Source organism: Vicugna pacos, chromosome 1 (assembly GCF_048564905.1).
Source record: "Vicugna pacos chromosome 1, VicPac4, whole genome shotgun sequence".
Classification (NCBI taxonomy): Eukaryota; Metazoa; Chordata; class Mammalia; order Artiodactyla; family Camelidae; genus Vicugna; species Vicugna pacos.
In genome coordinates this window covers 66,163,364-66,182,694 of record NC_132987.1, presented here as the reverse complement: position 1 = coordinate 66,182,694, position 19,331 = coordinate 66,163,364, and the positions used below count along the sequence as shown (strand labels likewise).

At 38.8% G+C, this 19,331-nt stretch overlaps 2 protein-coding genes and 1 long non-coding RNA gene across 6 annotated transcripts in view; 1 reads left to right on the top strand and 2 right to left on the bottom strand.

The window, feature by feature from the left end:
- The window catches only part of KPNA1 (karyopherin subunit alpha 1), a 56,247-nt gene extending 55,214 nt beyond the window's left edge, over positions 1–1,033 (bottom strand). Inside the window, exon 1 of the mRNA XM_006215752.4 lies at positions 845–1,033. The gene's annotated coding sequence lies outside the window, so the exon portion shown is untranslated. The remainder of the gene's footprint in view (positions 1–844) is intronic.
- Positions 1,021–3,183, top strand: LOC140697255 (uncharacterized). 4 transcript variants are annotated; one of them, XR_012074101.1, is made up of 3 exons: positions 1,021–1,217; positions 1,358–1,491; positions 2,308–3,183. It is a non-coding gene; the product is annotated as an uncharacterized lncRNA (long non-coding RNA). The 4 variants fall into 4 exon arrangements; XR_012074097.1 differs by having other exon boundaries at positions 1,021–1,250; XR_012074102.1 differs by having other exon boundaries at positions 1,021–1,491; positions 2,308–2,418; positions 2,927–3,183.
- Positions 3,184–12,219: 9,036 nt separating this feature from the next.
- PARP9 (poly(ADP-ribose) polymerase family member 9) overlaps positions 12,220–19,331 on the bottom strand; it is a 26,486-nt gene continuing 19,374 nt past the window's right edge. The window contains exons 9-11 of the mRNA XM_072964014.1: positions 17,633–17,769; positions 16,844–17,018; positions 12,220–12,560 (exon numbers count right to left, since the gene is read on the bottom strand). Coding sequence (XP_072820115.1) covers positions 12,220–12,560; positions 16,844–17,018; positions 17,633–17,769 — 653 coding nt within the window. The remainder of the gene's footprint in view (positions 12,561–16,843; positions 17,019–17,632; positions 17,770–19,331) is intronic.

Sequence of the window (19,331 nt, the reverse complement as noted above, 5' to 3'; positions counted from 1 at the left end):
CCAAACTGTTTATTCTAATCTTAAAGTTTAAAAATCAATTCTTTTGAAGTCGTTCACTCAAAAGTGGAACATTAAATACTTCCATTCAAACCTAAAACATTCCTTCATGACGACTTCCGTGACTCCAGCCATCCTTGTTTTCCCCTCCCCTTTAGAGCTTAATCTAATACTTCGCCGCTTCCCTCGCATCACCACTGACACACGCTATGTGCAGACGAAGTTCTGTCATTCCTATAATTACCACACCCCTGTCAGCCTCTTCAGGCCCATGTTGTTATGACATCTGTAAACTGCAGTCGTCCGTCTCCACCCCCGCCCCCGCCACCTCCCCCCAAACCACCGGCTCCGGCTGGAGCAGCAACTTGTGAATTCCTGAGACGGTCCCTTCTTGCCCGGGTTAGGATCTTTACACGTCGCCCCCTGCTCTCTCCAGCCTCAGTCACAGCACTCTGCGCGGCCCACCCCCGCCCCCCGCGCGCTCGCGCCTGGCCGCGGCGCTGGCTCCGCACTCCCAGCTCTCCGCCCCGCTGCCTCGGCGCCCCGCAGTCCCCGGCGCCGCTTCCAGCCCCGCCGCCGCCCCGCCCCGCCCCGCCCCGGCCGCCGTTCCCGATGGCGAGCACACCAGCGCCCCCGCCCCCACCCTCCCTTAGGCTGGCCGCGCGGCCGTTAGGACAGCCGGGCCGGTGACGCACGGAGGCGCCGCGAGCGCCCAGGCCCAGGAACCAGAGCTCGAGCACAGACGGCGCCCGCCCTCGCCGCGGGCCTCTCCCGGGTCCCGCTGAGGACTGCCGGATCCGCCAGCGGGAGGGGGAGGGGCTGGGGTCCGCCGGGGCCCCGCACTTACCAGGCTTAAGGCAACCGATCCCGGTGCCACTGCTGGGGTGAGCCGCTGACTCGCTCGCTCGCCCGCCGTGCCTCTGCCGCACACAACCTCGAAGAGCGGACTCGCGCCTCGGCGGTGCTCACCAGGCCTCGCTCTCGACCGCCGCGCACCCAGCACAGCGAGACCTAGCTCAGCCGGCGTTCGCAATGCGCCTGCGCGCGGGGGCTGGACCGCGCGCCTGCGCGCACTCCTCCACCGCCCTGCTGCAGAGGCTGCTGGGAGATGTAGTCTTCCAACTGTCTTTCTCTGGAAACGCTAACGGGTAGCCCGGAACCAGTGGAGAGAGTCCGGGGTCAGGGAGAAGGTCTGATTGAGGAGGTTCACAGAGGCAGAGGTTAGAGAGTCACGCTGGAGTGACAGGGAAACGGTACTTATTAGGTTGAGATGCAAAGTTATGCCTACAAACTTGTCTTCGAAGCTCTTCCAGGGCCGATGGATCCTCGCTCACCTCTGTGTATTTCTTGCCTCTCACAGTGTTGTTACCTAATACACGTTAACAGAATGAATAATGTAAGGAATGAAGGCTAAGGGATTATTACAAAAGTGTTAGAAGTCAGCGCCTCATGTCTAAGGCATTCACATGCAGCACGTTTGAGGAAGCTTCTGAGGTATTTCTTTTTTTCTCTCCCATCCTGTTTACCTGATAATGTATGGTCAGTATCAAAAACCTTTAAGAAATTAAATGAAACACAAATAGTTGCTTTTCGCTCAATAAATGGTCTTAAACGAAAATTTGGGATAAATAATTGTTACTGTTAAATTTGATGCAATGGGGGGGGATTCTTTGTGAGCAGTGGCTTCAAAAGACTGAAGTCAGCCAAGCAGAGGTCACAGAATAAGTCTCACATATGACATAGTTTATCAAATCAAACTAAAACACCCATGGAGAAGCAAGGTGAAAGAGATGGGGTAGCTCTATAACACAAGAGTAGAAGAGAGGACCACACTGAATCCTAGGCTATACAAAGTTCATTCATCCTAGATCTTTTTCTGCTGTATCAGTGTTCCACACTGAAGGCGTGTTTTCTAGGATGAGTTGAATTTGTGCAAGCGGGCTGAGGAAAGAGAATGTGTTCTAAGGAAGAGAGTTAGAGGCAAGTATTACTGCCCACAGCTAAGCTGAGGGAAAATCACTTTATTCCAATCAGGATCTGATATTAACAGCTGGACTTCAGTGTTTGTGAAAACTAGTTTCCTTACAGTTCACCCTTTTAGTTAGGGTATTCCTTGAGTGTCTTGACCAAAAGTCTGGGGCATTTACTAGGGCCTCTCTTTCTTTGACCCAGCCTCCTCAGCCCCATGAGACAGCCAAAAGCTCTACTCAGTTTTTCAGCCACTGCTTTCATAATTTGCACTCACCTTAGGTGAAAAAGTAACGGCAAACACCAGGCTCACTTCTCAATCTTCTCTTTCTCTTCTTCCAGATCTTGGACCCACGAATTCTCACTGCCGTGATACTCTTCAATGCCTTAATGTGTTTTTATGTTTTGTCCAGTTGTTCTCAGTGGTGGGAGGACTTGTTCAAGACAATAACAGTAGGCCATTTCTGAAGCAGAATTCTCATATATACGTTACTTTCACAAAAATGTTATGTCATACATGATATTTCATTAGTTAATGTCTCTCTGACTATATCTTTTTGTATTTAAAATTTTTAAAGTTTAATTTATAGAACAATAGTTTTGCTATTACAAACAATGCTTGTACATATCTCTGTGTGTGCAAGGAAACTGTTAGATCCTAGGACAGTGCATCTTTAACTTTAGTCGGTGTGGCAGAATTCTGAGAGGGTCCTCATGATATTTTCCCTCTCATGGTGCCCTGTATAATCACTACCCTTAAAGTGTGAGTAGGACCTTTGACTTATTTCTGGCCAACAGAATACAGCAAAGATGATTACATTTTATTATATATCTCTATCTAAGTCTCTATCTTAAAGACTGGAGCTAGACACTCTCCTGCTGGATTTTAAGAAGTGAGTTTTCACGTTGTGAACTGCCTATGGAGAGCGCCACATGACAGGAAACTGTGGTTGGTTTCTAGGGCCACAGTACAGCCTCCATCTGACAGCCAGTAAGAAGCCAGGGCTGTCAGCTCTACAACCACAGGAAAATGAATTCCACTAACAGCCTGAGAAAGCTTAGAAGTGGATTCTTCCCCAGTCAAGCCTCCAGATAAGAAGACAACCTGACTTACACGTTGATTGCAGCTTTGTGAGACCCTGAGCAGAAGAACCAGCTAAACTGTGCCTGTACTCCTGGCCCATAGACACTGTGGGATAATAAATGTGTTTTAAGCCACTAGGTTTCTGGTAACTTGTTACACAGCTATAGAAAACTAATATACCACATATTGCTGGATGATTTCCCAGGGTGGTTATGCCAATTTATATTCCACAAGCAGTGTATAAGATTTGCTCTTCCAAACATCCTCGCTAACATTTGGAAATGTCTGGCTTTTTTTATTTTTGCCAAACAGATGGAGGTGAAAATATATAATAATTATATACATGTATTAACATAAAAACATGAAAAATAAGTTTTTACTTGCAATTATATATTGTTGTATTTTTTCTGTTGCATAAGTGCTATTACTTAAAATAACAAGACTCACTGAAAGTGGCAACTAGTCTTTTTAGATTTCCTGTTAAGATGGCGGAGTCGTAGGACCACAAGCTGGCCTCTTGTGACTACAGCAGAACCACAACTAACTGCTAAATAGCCATCGGTTAAAAAGACTGGAACCTAGCAAGAAAGATCCTCCTCAACTGGAAACATAAAGAGGGAACCACAGCGAGACAGTAGGAGGGGCGTGCTTGTGATATACCCTCTGGGGTGGGGGGATTGACCCACAAGCTGAAGAATAAGTTGCAGAGGCCCTCCTACAGGAGTGAGAGTTCTGAGCCCGATGTGAGGCTCCCCAGCCCAGGGCTCCAGCACTGGGAGGTGAAGACTCCAGAACATATAATTTTGAAGGCCAGTGGGGCTTAACTCCAGGAGCCCCATGGGACTGGGAATAACCGAGACTTCACTCTCTGGGGAAGCACACATAATTTCGCACATGCAGGGTCCAAGGGCAGAGGTAGTGACTTCATAGGAACCTGGGCCAGACCTGCCTGCTGGTTTTGGAAGGTCTCCTGGGGAGGTAGGGGTGGCTGTGGCTCACCCTGGGGACATGAAAGGTTATGGTGGACATTCAGGGAGTGTTCATCTACTTTCCTGAAGGCCAATATCTTGCTTAGGTCTTTAGAACCAAGACCTAGCCCCACCTAATAGCCTGTAGGCTTAAGTGCTGGAAAGCCTCAGGCCAAACAACATACTGGGTGGGAACACAGCCCCACCCATCATCAGACTTCCTGAGCCCTCAGCCACCTCTAGACACACCCCTAGACCTGGCTTTACTCACCAGAGGGCCAGGACCAAGTTCCACCCAGCAGTGGACAGGCACTGACTCCTGCCAGGAAACCTGCATAAGCCTCTAGTCCAGCCTCATTCACCAAGGGGCAGATACCAGAAATAAGAAAACAATCCCAAAGCTTGTGGAAGGAATCCACAAATGCAGGCCAGACTCTACACTGGGACCAGCTGGACCCTGGCCCTTGGGTGACAAGAGAGGAGTGTACTGCTGGGACACATAGGACATCTCCCACAGAAGGCCACTTCTCCAAACCTAAAAACACAAAGTTAGACAATATGAGGCAGCAGAGAAATATCTTCCAGGCCAAGGCACAAGATAAAATCCCAGAAGAAGAAATAAGTGATGAGGAGATGGGCAATCTATCCAAGAAAGAGTTTAGAATAATGATGGTGAAGATATCCAGAGAACTCAGGAGGAGTATAGACACATGGAGGGAAGTTTTTAGCAAAAGAGTTAGAAAATATAAAGAATATCCAGAGTTGAAGAATAAAATTACTGAAATGAGTAACAGACTAGAAGGAACCAAGAATAGACTAACTGAGGCAGAACAACAGATCAGTGAGCAGATTAGTGGATATCACTACTGCAGAACAGAAAAAAGAATGAAAAGAAATTAGGATAGTTTAAGAGAACTCTGGGACAACATGAAGTGTATTAATATTCACATTATAGGGGTCCTAGAAAGAGAGAGAGAAAGGACCTGAGAAAATATTCAAATAGATAATAGCCAAAAATTTCCCCAATTTGGGAAAGGAAACAGTCACCCAAGTCCAGGAAGCACAGAGAGTTCCACACAACCCAAAGAGGGTTAACCCAAAGAGGAACATACCAAGGCACATAGTAATCAGATTGACAAAAATTAAGGATAAGGAGAAAATATTAAAACCAGCAAGAGAAAAACAGCAAGTAAGATACAAGGGAACTTCCATAAGATTATATAAGCTTATTTTCAGAAGAAACTCTACAGGCCAGAAGGGAATGGCACGATATATTTTAAGTGATGAAAAGGGAAAAACTTATAACCAAGAATATTCTATCCAGCAAGGCTCTTGTTCAGATTTGATGGAGAAATCAAAAGCTTCACAGATAAACAAAAGCTAAAAGAATTTAGCACCACCAGAAAAGCTTTACAAAAAATGTTAAGGAAACTTCTCAAACAACAGGTTCATACTGTATAGCACAGTGAACTATACTCAGTATCTTGAGGTAACATATGGTGAAAAGGAATATGAAAATAAATATATGTATGTTCCTATATGACTGAAGTGTTGTGCTGTACACCAGAAATTGACACAACATTGTAAACTGACTATACTTTAGTAAAAATATATATTAAAATAAAAGGAACTTCTCTAGGTAAAAAAAAGAAAGGCCACAACTAGAAATAAGACACGTAATCATGAGGGAGGAGGGTACAAATAGAGGGTATCTAAAGTGCATTTGAAATTAAAAGATCAGCAACTTAAAACAATCATATATACATATAGACTTCCATACCAAAACCTCATGATAATCATGAACCAATGTAACTCTACAGTCATCAAATCATAAGAAAAGAAAACAAAAAGAAGAAAGAGAAAAAAAAAAAAAGACCCACAAAACAAACCCAAAACAATTAACAAAATGGCAATAAGAACATATGTATCAATAATTACCTTAAATGTAAATGGATTAAACACTCCAACCAAAAGTAATAGACTGGCTGAATGGATACAAAAATAAGACCCATATATGTGCTGTCTACAAGAAACCCATTTTAGAGCTAGAGACACATACAGGCTGAAAGTAAGGGGATGGAAAAAAATATTCTATGCAAATGGAAATCTAAAGAAAGCTGAAGTAGCAATACTGACAACAGACAAAATAGATTTAAAATAAAGACTGTTACAAGAGACAAGATCACTATGTAATGCTCAAGAGATCAATCCAAGAAGATACAACAATTGTAAATATTTATGAACCCAAGAAGCACTTCAATATATAAGGGAATTGTTAACAAACATAAAAGGAGAAATCGACAAGCATCAAATAGCAGTTTTGACTTGAACATGGAAACTTGATAAGAAATCAATTGTATTCTTTATTACATAAAATTTGATTTTTAAACGGTACTTAGTTTCTAACTGTAAATATTTGCTGAAAATATCTTAATGTACCATAAAAATATTGACATTGTTAAAACCTGCAATGTGAAAAGATGCAGAATTTTTTAGTATATTTATACCATTTATATATATAATATATAAATGAGAGATATATGTCTCAACTATACATATACAAGTGTATTTTTATATGTATTCAATATATATATATTTGAGATACATATATTCTCAAGTTTCCATATTGGCCCAGGTCTGTTTTGGAGCTTTCTATTCTATTCTACTCAGTTGGTTTGTTAGTCTATCCCTACACAAGTAACACATCTTAATTACTGTAGTTCTATAATAACTCATAATATATTGTAGGTCAAGTCACCTCCACTTCATTTTACATCTCTAAAATTGCCTTGGCTCTTCTTGGATCTTTTTGCTTAATATAAATTTTGCAACAACTACATCTGTTTCTATGAAGAAAATTTCTTATGATTTTGATTGAAATTGTATTGAATTGATAAGATTAATTTTTGGAGAAAAGACATCTTTATTATATAGAGTCTTCTCAATAAGGATATAGTATATCTCTCCATTTATTTAGGTCTTCTTAAATGCCTTTCAGTGATGTTTTGTAATTTTTAATGAAGTTTTTATACATCTTTTGTTAAATTTAATTTTAGTTGTCTTATTTTTTTGCTGTTGCTATTGTAAAGGTAAAAAAAGCCTTTATGTTCAGTTTCTCATGCATAGAAATGAAACTTGATTTATATATAAATTTTTTAACATTTTTTATTGATTTATAATCATTTTACAATGTTGTGTCAAATTCCAGTGTTCAGCACAATTTTTCAGTCATTCATGGACATATACACACTCATTGTCACATTTTTTTCTCTGTGATTTATCATAACATTTTGTGTATATTTCCCTGTGCTATACAGTGTAATCTTGTTTATCTATTCTACAATTTTGAAATCCCAGTCTATCCAAAACCTTGCAAAATGCTTTTATTCTAATAATCTGTCTCCAGATTTTCTTGGATTTTTACAGACAATCCTATTTCCTGTAATTTAAAACATTTTTGTTTCTCCATTTTTAGTTCGTTTGCTCTTCACTGTGTTTGAATTCACTACTGAAGTGGTAATAGGAAGCATCCATTGTCTCATCCCTGATTTTGTAGGGAATCGCTCTAATGTCTTACCAAGAAATATGATGCTTGCCCTAGGGTTCTGGTAGGTATTCTTTTATGAATTGTTTATCATGTGATTTTCTCTATATATTGAAATGAGCTACACTTTAATGTATTTACATGGTGAGTTATATTAATAGGTATTCTGAAGTGAAACTATTTTTACGTTTCTGAGATAAACCCAACTCGACTATGATGTATTTATATAGAGCTGAATTATATCTATTAATATTTTATTAGGATTTGAGTATCTATTTACAAAAATAATTCAGTATGCATTTTTCCTAATTTACATTCTTTTATACTTTTGATATCAAGGTTACCAAACTAACTCTGAAAAAATCTGTTGAGGAGTATTCCCTCTATTTCTGTTTTCCAGAAGATTTTATGCTTATAATTCCAGAAGACTGAAATTATCTGTTCTTTGAAGATTTGGTAGAACTCACTAGTAAAATCATCTTAGCTTGTTGTATTTATTTGTTTACTTGGTAGGCAAATTTTTAATTACTAATTCACCTTATTGAATAGATATTAGAAAATTCAAGATTTCCTAGTTCTTCAGTCAATTTTGGTAAGTTATTTTTCCTAGGCAAATCAACATTTTTGTCTAAATTTTCAATTTATTAGCATAAAATTATTTCTACTATTATCTTATCTTTAGATCTCTAATCTAAAAGGATCTTAAACATCCTCCTTTGATTCCTAAGATTCTTTATTTGTACCTTTTTTCTTCAGCAGTCATATCAAAGATTTTTCTATTTTTAAAATTTTTGCAGACAAGCAGCTATTGATTACTTCTCTCTGATGTATGTTTACTTCTATTTAATTATTTTCTGTTTTCATTCTTAAATTCTAATTTTCTTTTACCTTAAGTTAGATGCTTAGCTGATTAATTTTTGCCTTTATTTTTTTCTTAATATAAGCTTTAAGGCTTTATTATTAAAGAACTATTTTAGCTTTTGGTCAAAATGTATTAGTAATATTTTCATTATACAGTTCTAAATATTTTCTAATTTCTGTTATACTTTCATGATCTATGAGGTATTATTTTGAAGTGTATATCTCATTTCCGTATGTATTTATTTTTAAGCTTTTTTTAAAATTGATTTCTAAGTTAATTATATGATGGATGACGGTCAGAAAACACAGTGCAATAGAGAGTATCTTTAAAATTGTTGAACTTAGAATATGGTCAATAAATATAACTGTTCTATGTATACTTGAGAAGATCATGTATTCTCTAATTGCTGGGTGGAGGGTTCTATACATGTACATTAGCTAAAAACTGTTATTCAAATTTTCTGCAGTCTTACTAGTTTGTGTCTTTTTTTTCTAACTGAGGGTCTATTATTTACTGAGAGAGCTGTGTTAAAACTCTTAAGAGAGTAGATTTTGTCAGTTTTACCTTTAATTCTGTCAGGTTTTGTCTTACATAGTTTTAGATGTTATTAAATACATATAGGCTTATTATTATATCTATTCCTGGTTAATTGAATCTTTTGTTATTATTGAGTAGTCATTTATCCCTAATAACATCCTTTAACTTAAGGTCTATTTTTGTCATTATTAATACAGCTACACCAGCTTTTTTGGGTGAGTGTTCATTAATTACATTTTTTCCATCTTTTAATTTTCAATCTCTTTGCATTTTAATGATTTTGTTATATCTTCTGTAAACAATATGTAGTTGGATTTTTTCCCAATTCTTTGTTTTAATTGAAATAATAGTTGATGTAGAATATTATGTTAGTTTCAGGAGTACTACATAGTGATTTGACATTTACATACATTATGAAATGATCACCATAAGTCTAGTAACCATGTGTCCCGATACAAAGTTATTACAATATTATTGATCATATTCCTTATGCTGTTACATCCCTGTGGCTTATTTATTTTATAAGTAGAGGTTTATAACTCTTAATTCCCTTCACCTATTTTGCCCAACACCCACTCACCTCTGGTAACCACTCGATTGTTCTCTGAATCTGAGTCTATTTTTGTTTTGTTTGCTTGGTTGGTTGGTTTTTTTAGATTCCACATATAATTTCATGTTTTTTTGTTCATGTCTGTCTCATTTTGGTATCAGTGTGATGCTGACCTTGTAGAATAAGTTCTGAAACATTCCTTCCTCTTAAATTTTTTGGAATAGTTTGAGAAGGATAAGTGTTAACTCTCCTTTAAATAATTGGTAGAAATGGCCAATAGGCATTTCATTCCATGATCGCAAATTATCAGAGAAAGGCAAGTCAAAACTACAATGAGGTATCACCTCACACCAGTCAGAATGGCCATCATTTAAAAGTCCACAAACAATAAGTGCTGGTAAGGGTGTGGAGAAAAGGAAACTCTCTTACACTGTTGGTGGGAATGTGGTTTGCTGCAACCATTATGGAAAACAATATGGAAATTCATTAAAAAACTAAAAACAGACTTACCACGTGATCCAGCTATCTCACTCCTGGGCATATATCCAGAGGAAACTAATTCAAAAAGATACTTGCACCTTGATGTTCATGGTAGCACTATTTACAATAGCCAACACATAGAAGCAACCTAATGTCCATTGACAGATGACTGGATAAAGAAGATGTGGTATGTAGACACAGACACACACACACAGACACACACACACACACACACACACACACACTGCTGGAATACTAGTCAGCCATAAAAAAGAATGAAATAATGTCATTTGTGCAACATGGGTGGACCTGGAGATTATCATACTAAGTGAAGTAAGCCAGAAAGAGAAACAAAAATACCATATGATATCACTTGTATGTGGAACTGAAAAAAAAAAAGGACAAAAATGAGCTTATTTAAAAAACAGAGACAGACTCACAGACATAGAAAACAAACTTATGGTTACTAAAGGGGAAAGGGGAGGGATAAATTAGGAGTCTAGGATTAACACATACACAATACTATATATAAAACAGATACAAAACAATGTCCTACTGTATAGCACAGGAAACTATAATCAATACTTCAATGGCCTATAATGAAAAAGAATATGAAGAGGAATATATACATACATGGCACAAAACAAATCAATAAGTTTAAGAAGATTGAAATCATATCAAGCACCTCGTCCAACTACAATGGTATGAGAGTAGAAATCAATTACAAGAGAGAAACTTGTCCCTGGTCCTTGCCCATAGCTCTCTACATCTCAGAACAAGAATGAGCCATCAAATAAAACTTCTCATGCTGCCATCTCTTGTGTGATTAGATTGGGCACACCTGGATAATCCTGGCTAATCTTCCCATCTGAGGGGTAACTTCAATCACATCGGCAAAATATCTTTTGACATGCAAGGTAATACATTCACAGATTCAGGAGGTTAAGATGTGGACATCTTTGCAATGTGCAGGGGGAGGACATTATTCTGCTTACAATAAGAAGTATGTTGTCAGTCTAATTGTCATTCCTTTGTAAATGACTTGACTGTTCCCTATGGCTGTTTTTAAAATCACCTCTTTGGTGGCCTACAGTTTCACTATGTTTCACGATATGGATTTTTTTTTCTTATCCTTGTAAACTTAGCTTTTCCTTCATTATCTTTTGAAATCCTTTTACATCTGTCCTTTCACCCTCAGCTCTGTACCAGTCTCATGCACAGATGTGTGAACACCTCAGCCCTCATGTCCAAGCTACATCCCTGAAAACAGTCACCCCATGGCCATTCCTGATGCAGACTGTGATACAGTCCACCCTTGGTAGGAGAGGCCCAATCAGGCCCTGGAAGTAGACCTGGAGCTGCTTAGGCAGGAAGTTGGGGGTTTCCAGGTACCTAGTGGGTGGTTTAGAGTGAGATGTGCAGGTTTATTCCTCTCCTCCTTAAATTTTTCCAAAGACTCTGTAATTCCTCTTCTGTTATATACAATCGAAGGTTAGATCGTTAATTTGTCCATAGATGCCTTTCTGATTATTCAGGCCGAAAGCCTTATGAAGACATTTTTCTCATCCAGCATCATATCCTCAGCACCCAGGAAGTGACTGAAACACATACAGTGATCAAGGCATATTTGGTGAATTAACAATTTGATCTCATGGTGTTTCAAATTCAAACAGGCTATTAGTAGATTATCAGCCTTCTGATGTTCTTCCACTTCAAATAATTTCATTTTACACAATTTTTCAGAGCCACTTACATAGATAAAGGTGATTTATTTTGATATCTAAAGTGCTTTATAAGATTTACTGGAAAATCTAAAATCATCCTGCTGTCCTGATATGTTACACAATTACCAGTTTACAAAATAAAAGGCTTGGATTATATACTGGAAAAATCTCTTCATTACAGGTAAAACATTTTTGTCGTTACCTGTGGTAAAGAAGATGAAAGGGCAACTTAAAGGAGAGGGAATGGTCCTGAGAGTGTTTTAGTTGTCATCGATCCACTCCCACCCCAAGAGAGGAAGGTAAAGATGAAGGCACTAAGATGCTAGTTTGTGGCTGATCTCTGCAATCACTCAGTCAGTCCACAGAGACAACCCATGTGACATATTCAAACAACTCTTTGAATCATTTATGGTCATTCTTTGATTAGTTCCTCCAAAGCAAGGTCATGCCTATTATTAAAATGATATGGATCTTAATCAACAGGGCTGCCACTTCAGAATTTCTTTCAGGGCTGTTGCTTGCTCATTTGTCCTGATGAGTAATCATGTGACTGTACATGATCCTGCGTGCAAGTCCACAAATATTGGGGCACAGCCTGCGTGTCACTAAAAATGACAAAGATTTCAGGGCTGGAAACATTGTCAACCACACTGTCATGGCTATCTATGGCTCCAGGAAGCAACGGCGGAGGAACAATATTCAACTGTTGACCCTGGCAGAAGGAGCCTGTGAGTACTTCAGCCTCAAACACATAGATAAGCTTATCTGTGGCAGGTGTTTTCTTGACGTGGTATGCTATGTTTTTGAGGTTCTTGGTGAAATATATTCCAGCTCCATATTTTGGATCTGATAAGAGAAAAAATATTTAAGGATTATTATGATCTGGCAAATCATATTGCCTATTTCAGTACTCATATGTATTTTCTCTCTAGTCCTCCAAATAATCACCATCTCCTAGTCCCAAGTCTCTCTATCTGTAGCAAAGACAGCCAAAGCTGTTCACTTGTGGCAAATTATCACTAATATCACGAACATAATACCTTACATTTAAATATACCATGGGAGTTTACAGAGGAGTCTATGATTTACAAAGCGTTTTTACATTGATTATCTTCAATTAATCTGTGACTTGGGTAATATCTCCATATAACAGATGAAAAATCTGAGGTTCAGAGACAGTATGACTTAAGTCAACATTACAAACTAAGCAGCTAAGAAAGAGCATAATGGAGAGAAGGTTCTATTTCTTCTTAGAACATGGCCTGACTTCTACAAGCTACAAATAAGGATATCTCTAGAACTCTTGAGAATATAGCTAGTAAAAAAAAAAGCATCCAAGAAGGCAAAGTGTCTCCCAAATTTGTGGACAGCATTACAAGAAAAATATGACAAAATAAGGGGAATGCTGAGCTTATGAAGTAATGTTAGTGTATATGCTGCATTGTTTAGGAATAGACACTCAGGATTTAGGGGCCATAAACATTCTGGTTCCTAGAAGGAGTATTCTCTACTGCGGGGCAGGGGTAGGTCACCAGTTCTCACCATAGCCTGGCAAAATACCCCATAGAGAATTTCCACATGTTTTTGATCTAGGTGTGTCCTCACCAGGCAGTTTTCCATCCATCAGGCATCCTTAATACTACGATACCAACAGAATGTGCTCTATCCCAACCACCGGAAATGAATATTCTCCACTATGATATAAATGCTTGTGATCTATTTTATCTTCTCTGTAATAGTAAGAACACTCAGAAGGCAGAGGGCCAAACTCTGTACCTCAAGGTAATCCCTGCTTAATGCCTTTTCTACCCCTACTTAGCAGGAAAAAAAATAGAAAATTCCTTTAAAGCCATATTCTCTCCCCCTCCTTCCCTTCCATTTTTCCCTCCCTCATTCTTTACATTTACTTGGGACTTAACCAAACACTTTCATATTCTAGAGCAGCACTGAACAACAGAAATGCAATGGGCCACATATGTAATTTAAAATTTTCTAGTAGCCACATTAAAAAAGGTAAAAAGAAACAAGTAAAATTAATATTTTTATTTAACCTATTATCCAAAATGTTATCATTGCAACATGTAATCAATACAAAAATTATTAAGGAGATATTTTACATTTTCTTCTTTGGTAGTGGTCTTTAAAATCCAATGTGCATTTGATACTTAACTGCACATCTCAATTTAGATTAACCACATTTTAAGTGCTAAATAGACACAGCTATGATGAACTTGAGCTTCAAAAGTGACTAAGAAATGATCTTCATTCTCAAAAGTTCACAAAGAGAACTCCCACACTTAAACAGATAAAATATAGTACAATTTTATGTGGTGAGGTAATATTTTGAGATTAAAAATCAAAGATTTCTTTCCTGGGAGTTTCTTCTTGCTCTTTGTTCTTCCACCCATTAACTTCCTGCTACTTACTACCTCAGGGGCGAAAAGGATTAAGCTTAGCACAAAGTCAGTAGAATATACATAGAATACACATAGATAGGGGTAATTTTGAGGCAAGGAAAGGGCCAAGTAATTGTCTGGGCCTAGGGGAAGATGAACTAAGGCAGTAGGAACAGAGAGGTAAGGCTAGACTGAGAATTTTACCAAGAGAAAATCACTAAGACTGCGTGAGTGCCTGGATATGAAAGTGAGAGAAAGGAAGGAGCGGAGGATGGTAAAGTTTCCAGCTTAGAAGACGTGGTAGATAGATGGTGGTGTTAACCAGGTTAGGGAGTATCGGGGTAGGGGTGGGGATCCTCTTTCTTAAGGAAAAGTATGGCCAAGGAAAGAGTTCAGTTTGAAGTGGCTACAGGACATCTAGTTAGAGAAGTCCAAAAGACAGCCAGAAATATGGACCTGTGGGTCAGGAGAAAAGCAGGGGATACAAATGTGTAAGTCATCATCACAGAGGTAGGAGCTGAAGCGATGGGAAAGGTGTAAGCACCCAGGGGGACATTTTAGAAGAAAAAAGAGGCTTCCTTCAGAACTCCAGAAAACACTAACATTTAAAGAATGGACAACAGATAGACTCACTAGATTATAAATTATAAGGGCAGAAATTCTATGTATTTTGTTTCATTGTTGTATCCCTCCCACCTAGCACAGGGCCTGACTCTTAGAATGTTCTCAATAAATACTTCTGGAATGAATGAATGAACCCAATAAAGAAACTGCAACCATGTAGGCTCATTCTTGCAGCATTCAGTGAAATCTTACAAGTAAGAGATGAATTCTGAATAGAACTAGCTAGAATGCAAGAAAGACAGGAAAAAATAAATAAAGCTTTGTTAATAGAAGCCCCCTCTACCAGCACATGTCCTCTAAATTCACTGACAGTCCCATAATTTGGAACCTTGCAGGGGTGAATAAGCCAAGAACCTTTGTACTCCAACTGAAAATTAGGTTTTAAAAAAAATGAGTTGCAAACAGCTTCAGTAGTGACAAAACTGATGTTTCCTGGGTTTCTCGGGCATCGTCAGTTAAGCGCTCTCAGCAGACACATTGGCACAAGTCACATCCTAGGTAGTATCTCCTTACTGAGCCTATTGTCTGAATTGCCTCAAGGTAGTGGCTGTTAAGCTAAGGGATAGGGAGATGGGCAGAGCACAGAGCCGGTAGGTAAAAGACCAGAATCTTGAGGCTTAAAGACTAGATGCAGACAAGCTTCAGGGTGAGTTATAAAGACAAGAACTTGACCAGATGCAAACGGGTCTCTTGCCTGCTGAGTTCTTAAAGTGACTGTATGGCTGAACAAATTACAAGTCCAGCATATGTGACGAGTGGTATAGATCAGTGACGTGTGTCTTTCCTTTTCCCCTTTTGAAATGGGAGTTTTTATTGTGGTTTTCCTGCTCTACTTACATCGTTATATAATGAGTGTATAAGGGCAATTGCCTTTAAGCTTTACGAGAGGACTGCCTGGACTTGAGGCCGATGATGAGACTGGATGAGACTTTGGGACTGTCTCCTTTGGGAGGATGATGTGTGTCCTAGCTGTTTGGGGAGGAAATATGAAAGATGGTAGGTAGGCAATCAGCAGCATCTGCCACAGGACTGAAAACAGGGGACTCACTGAGTTTGGAAAATAGGAGGATCGTGATGATTTTAGTGAGAGTAATTTAAGCAGAAGTAGAAGGGGCGATGGGGGAGAGGGTAGTGCAGAGAAGCCAGTTACAATGGGTGTAGGAGCAAATAGAAGTTATGAATTTTTAATACTTTGCCAATGAAAGGACCATACGGACCATCACTTTCCTGGTTACACTCAAAGACTACGTGGGGATTCATTTGTCAATTTTTACCTCCAGGTAAAAAAATTACAAAAAATTGTTTATGTTCAATTTTTACCCTAGGTATTGCTTCTGTTCTCTCTGGGCCAAAGAGAAGATGATTTCCAGACCCTTTGTTATCTAGAAATCAAGACTAGGAGTAGGAGGCTCCACAGCGAGGATCATGCTACATATTTGGAAAGGTAAAGATCCAGAGCCACATATTTAAAGGACCAGGCAAAATCAAGCTGCTTTCCTAGGTATCCTCCATGATTAATACTAGACTTCTTAGCCTCTGTTGGAGAGATTTAAAGGGGAAAATATAACAATTGAGTATGCAATATTTTTGTACAACTGAGAAGAGACATGCAAGCTATACACGGAACTCCCATAGTTGAGAAGGATCTGAAAATATTATTCGCTTCACCTGCCAGGTGGTATCTAATTCATTCACTAGCAGCTACAGGAAATGAAGAGAATGGAAAAGATCAACTTTATTAAATTCAGGAAAATGCCCTTTTAATTAAGGGATGAAGATGGTTTGGTAGTGTTGATAATTATTTTGTTGAGACAAGGGGAGTAAAAAAGCTCCAGAGGGCTCTCTGCAGAGAGGACACAAACACAGAGAAGAACAGGGACCTGCAGCTCTTGTTGTTAACACTTTCAACAACATAAAACCCATCAGCAACAAAATATATGAAGAAAAAATTTTAACTATGACCCTTTCCAAATGATTTTACCACTAAATTCCAGACATAAATGATCCCCTCACTGAAGCAACAAATGCTATTAATGGTGAATCGTCTGCTGATGTCTGTTCACCAATCCCCACACAGAGTAACCCGGATTATGAGGGGCTGATACCTACCGCAGGGCACTGAGTACATTCTTTGAAAGCCAACTCTGCATACCATTTTGCAGAACTGGTAGGGGACTTGCTGGAACAACTTGTGGCTCACAGGGTTCACATGGGTCCTCTCTTCCATCATTTTCTTCCTTCTTTGGAAGGCAGCCACGAGAAGCGCATTGTCTATCTTCTCCACCTGTAGCCCAAAGAAGTGAAAAACTGAAAAAGAGACTGAAGACCCGCTACTTAAATTGCCTGATATTCTGCTTCAAAAATCAAAGCACTTCTGTGCATATGACTTTGCATGTAATTTGCTTTTCATATGAAGTTGCCTAAGAGTCTCCCCTGGCCCCAACCCTCTTGTATTTTGACTTTTATCTCTTCAAAATTCCCTGTCCCTTCTTTGATAAAAATTCACTGAGCGATCACTATGTGCCAGGCACTGGTGATGAAATGGTCAACAACTGCAGACACAGCCTCTGCCCTCTTAAAGCTCATAGTTTAGTAAGAGATAAAAATAGGTAAACAATTATGAAACAGTGTGATAAATGGTATTCCATTTCTTTAAGATAGGCAGATAGCTTTCCCTGAGTCTTGATCTATGCTTCTAAATATCCTGACATCATTTCTACCACCTGATTCCAACTATACTCCTTGTACCTGCCCATCTCTACCCTCCTTGAAGACTAATTCCTAGGATCCCAGGTCAGTGAGCAGCTAGCTTAGAGTCATCAGCAGGTAAGTTTTGCTTCTGGCTGCAGAACCAAGTGATAGCAAGATGGGTCAAATCCTTCCCTTCCTTAAGTATACCTTTATAACCTGCAAACCACAGTCTTCAAACTGTTTCTTCTGATCCTGAATTTCTCGAGTTGAAAGCTTTAAGCATTTCAGAAAAGTATTTTCCTTCATTTCATTCTGGTTTTCTGGTTGCTGATCAGTCTGTTGCCCTAAAAGTGAGTAACATAAAACTATGTCTCAATTCTCTGTGAGAGGGAAAGTTTGTTAAGAAATTCAATGAAACAGGTTACAAAAATTTGGAGGACTAGATTAGCCAATTTAAATTGTATGCCTTATATATTTAAGACATGCAAGGATAGCTATAATACTCTGAGAAGTCATAGTATAAAACAGAGGATTAATAAATTTGTCCCCATATGGTTTGGATTACGAAGCTGAGGGGATAAGAGAGAAAAGAGAATTAATACATACTCCCCCCACCAACGCTGTAATGATGATATATAACTGTGTTGCTAAAAGGAAATATTTATATTTCTAGTCAAGATGCCCACCAACAAAAAGAGACAACCATAAGAAAACATTAAGGAATGATGGAAAACAGTACGGCACTTATATAACACTTCAAAGTTTTCAAAACAGTTTCATATCTCTATCTCATTTGAGCATTACTATACCACCATCACTGAAATAATTATCACAATTTTACAAATAGGGAAATTGAAATTCAGAGAAGTTAAGTGACTTGCTCAATATCACACAGCTAAAAGTATAGATCTAAGATTATAAACCTGGCTTTCACCAGTGCTTTCTGTAAGCGACAAGGCAGAATATTTGGTACACATGTTACTCATATGTGACCCAACTAAGAAGAGCAAAATTTGGAGATCAAGAGTCTATGGTGTTTTGTCTTTCCTCCTTTCCTTTCTTTTCCCTCTTTTTCTTCCTTCTTTATTTCCTTAACGTCTTTCCTTCTTTCCTATTTTAAATTCAAGGGGAAATCTTTTATTGCCCAAAGGAGCTCCTTATTGGACTAAATATACAGGTGGACAAATGGAAACCCCTCAAAAGTCTTCTTTTCTTTCAGTTTACTTTTAGTTTGACTTAAGATCTAGTATACTAAAATGACCTAATCTCCAGCACGTTATCTAATTAAGTGGACTCATTTTGACCAAGAAAAGCAAATAATAAATCCAGAGAGACTCTCTAGAGGGTCAAGTTGTAAATCTGGAAAGCATGAGAGCAGGAGGGACATAACTCCATAGCAGAGGATCTCCAAAGCCAGGAAATTTCCAAAAAAAGAGACTGTAAATTAAATCTAGAGAGCAATAGCTCACATTTATAAAGTATAGTATTAGAGTTCAGTTCCCTTGAGTTCAGCAAACATTTACTGAATTCCTATTACATGCCAGGCACTGGGCTGGGTACCAGAAACTCAAAGGTCCACAAACTCCTGCTATCAGAAGTACTCAACAGGAAGGATTAAAAGAGCACCGTAAAAGAGGAGATGCCTAATTTCTATTATTTAAAACATATTGCTCTGATGAATGGTCGATGCTCCCTGTGGTAATAACTTATTTCAAAATTATTCATTTTGCTAATGAAGATCTTAATCTGACTAAGAGAGGGTACATCTACATGAACTTCTGAAACGCTGCTGTGGAGTAACATGCTTAGTCTTCAACTGCCAAAAATGCTACCTCGCAGCAAAGCAAGGGACTTACATGACTAAACTGCCAATAGCTGGGAGAATGGGCCAACCTTATGAATGCAG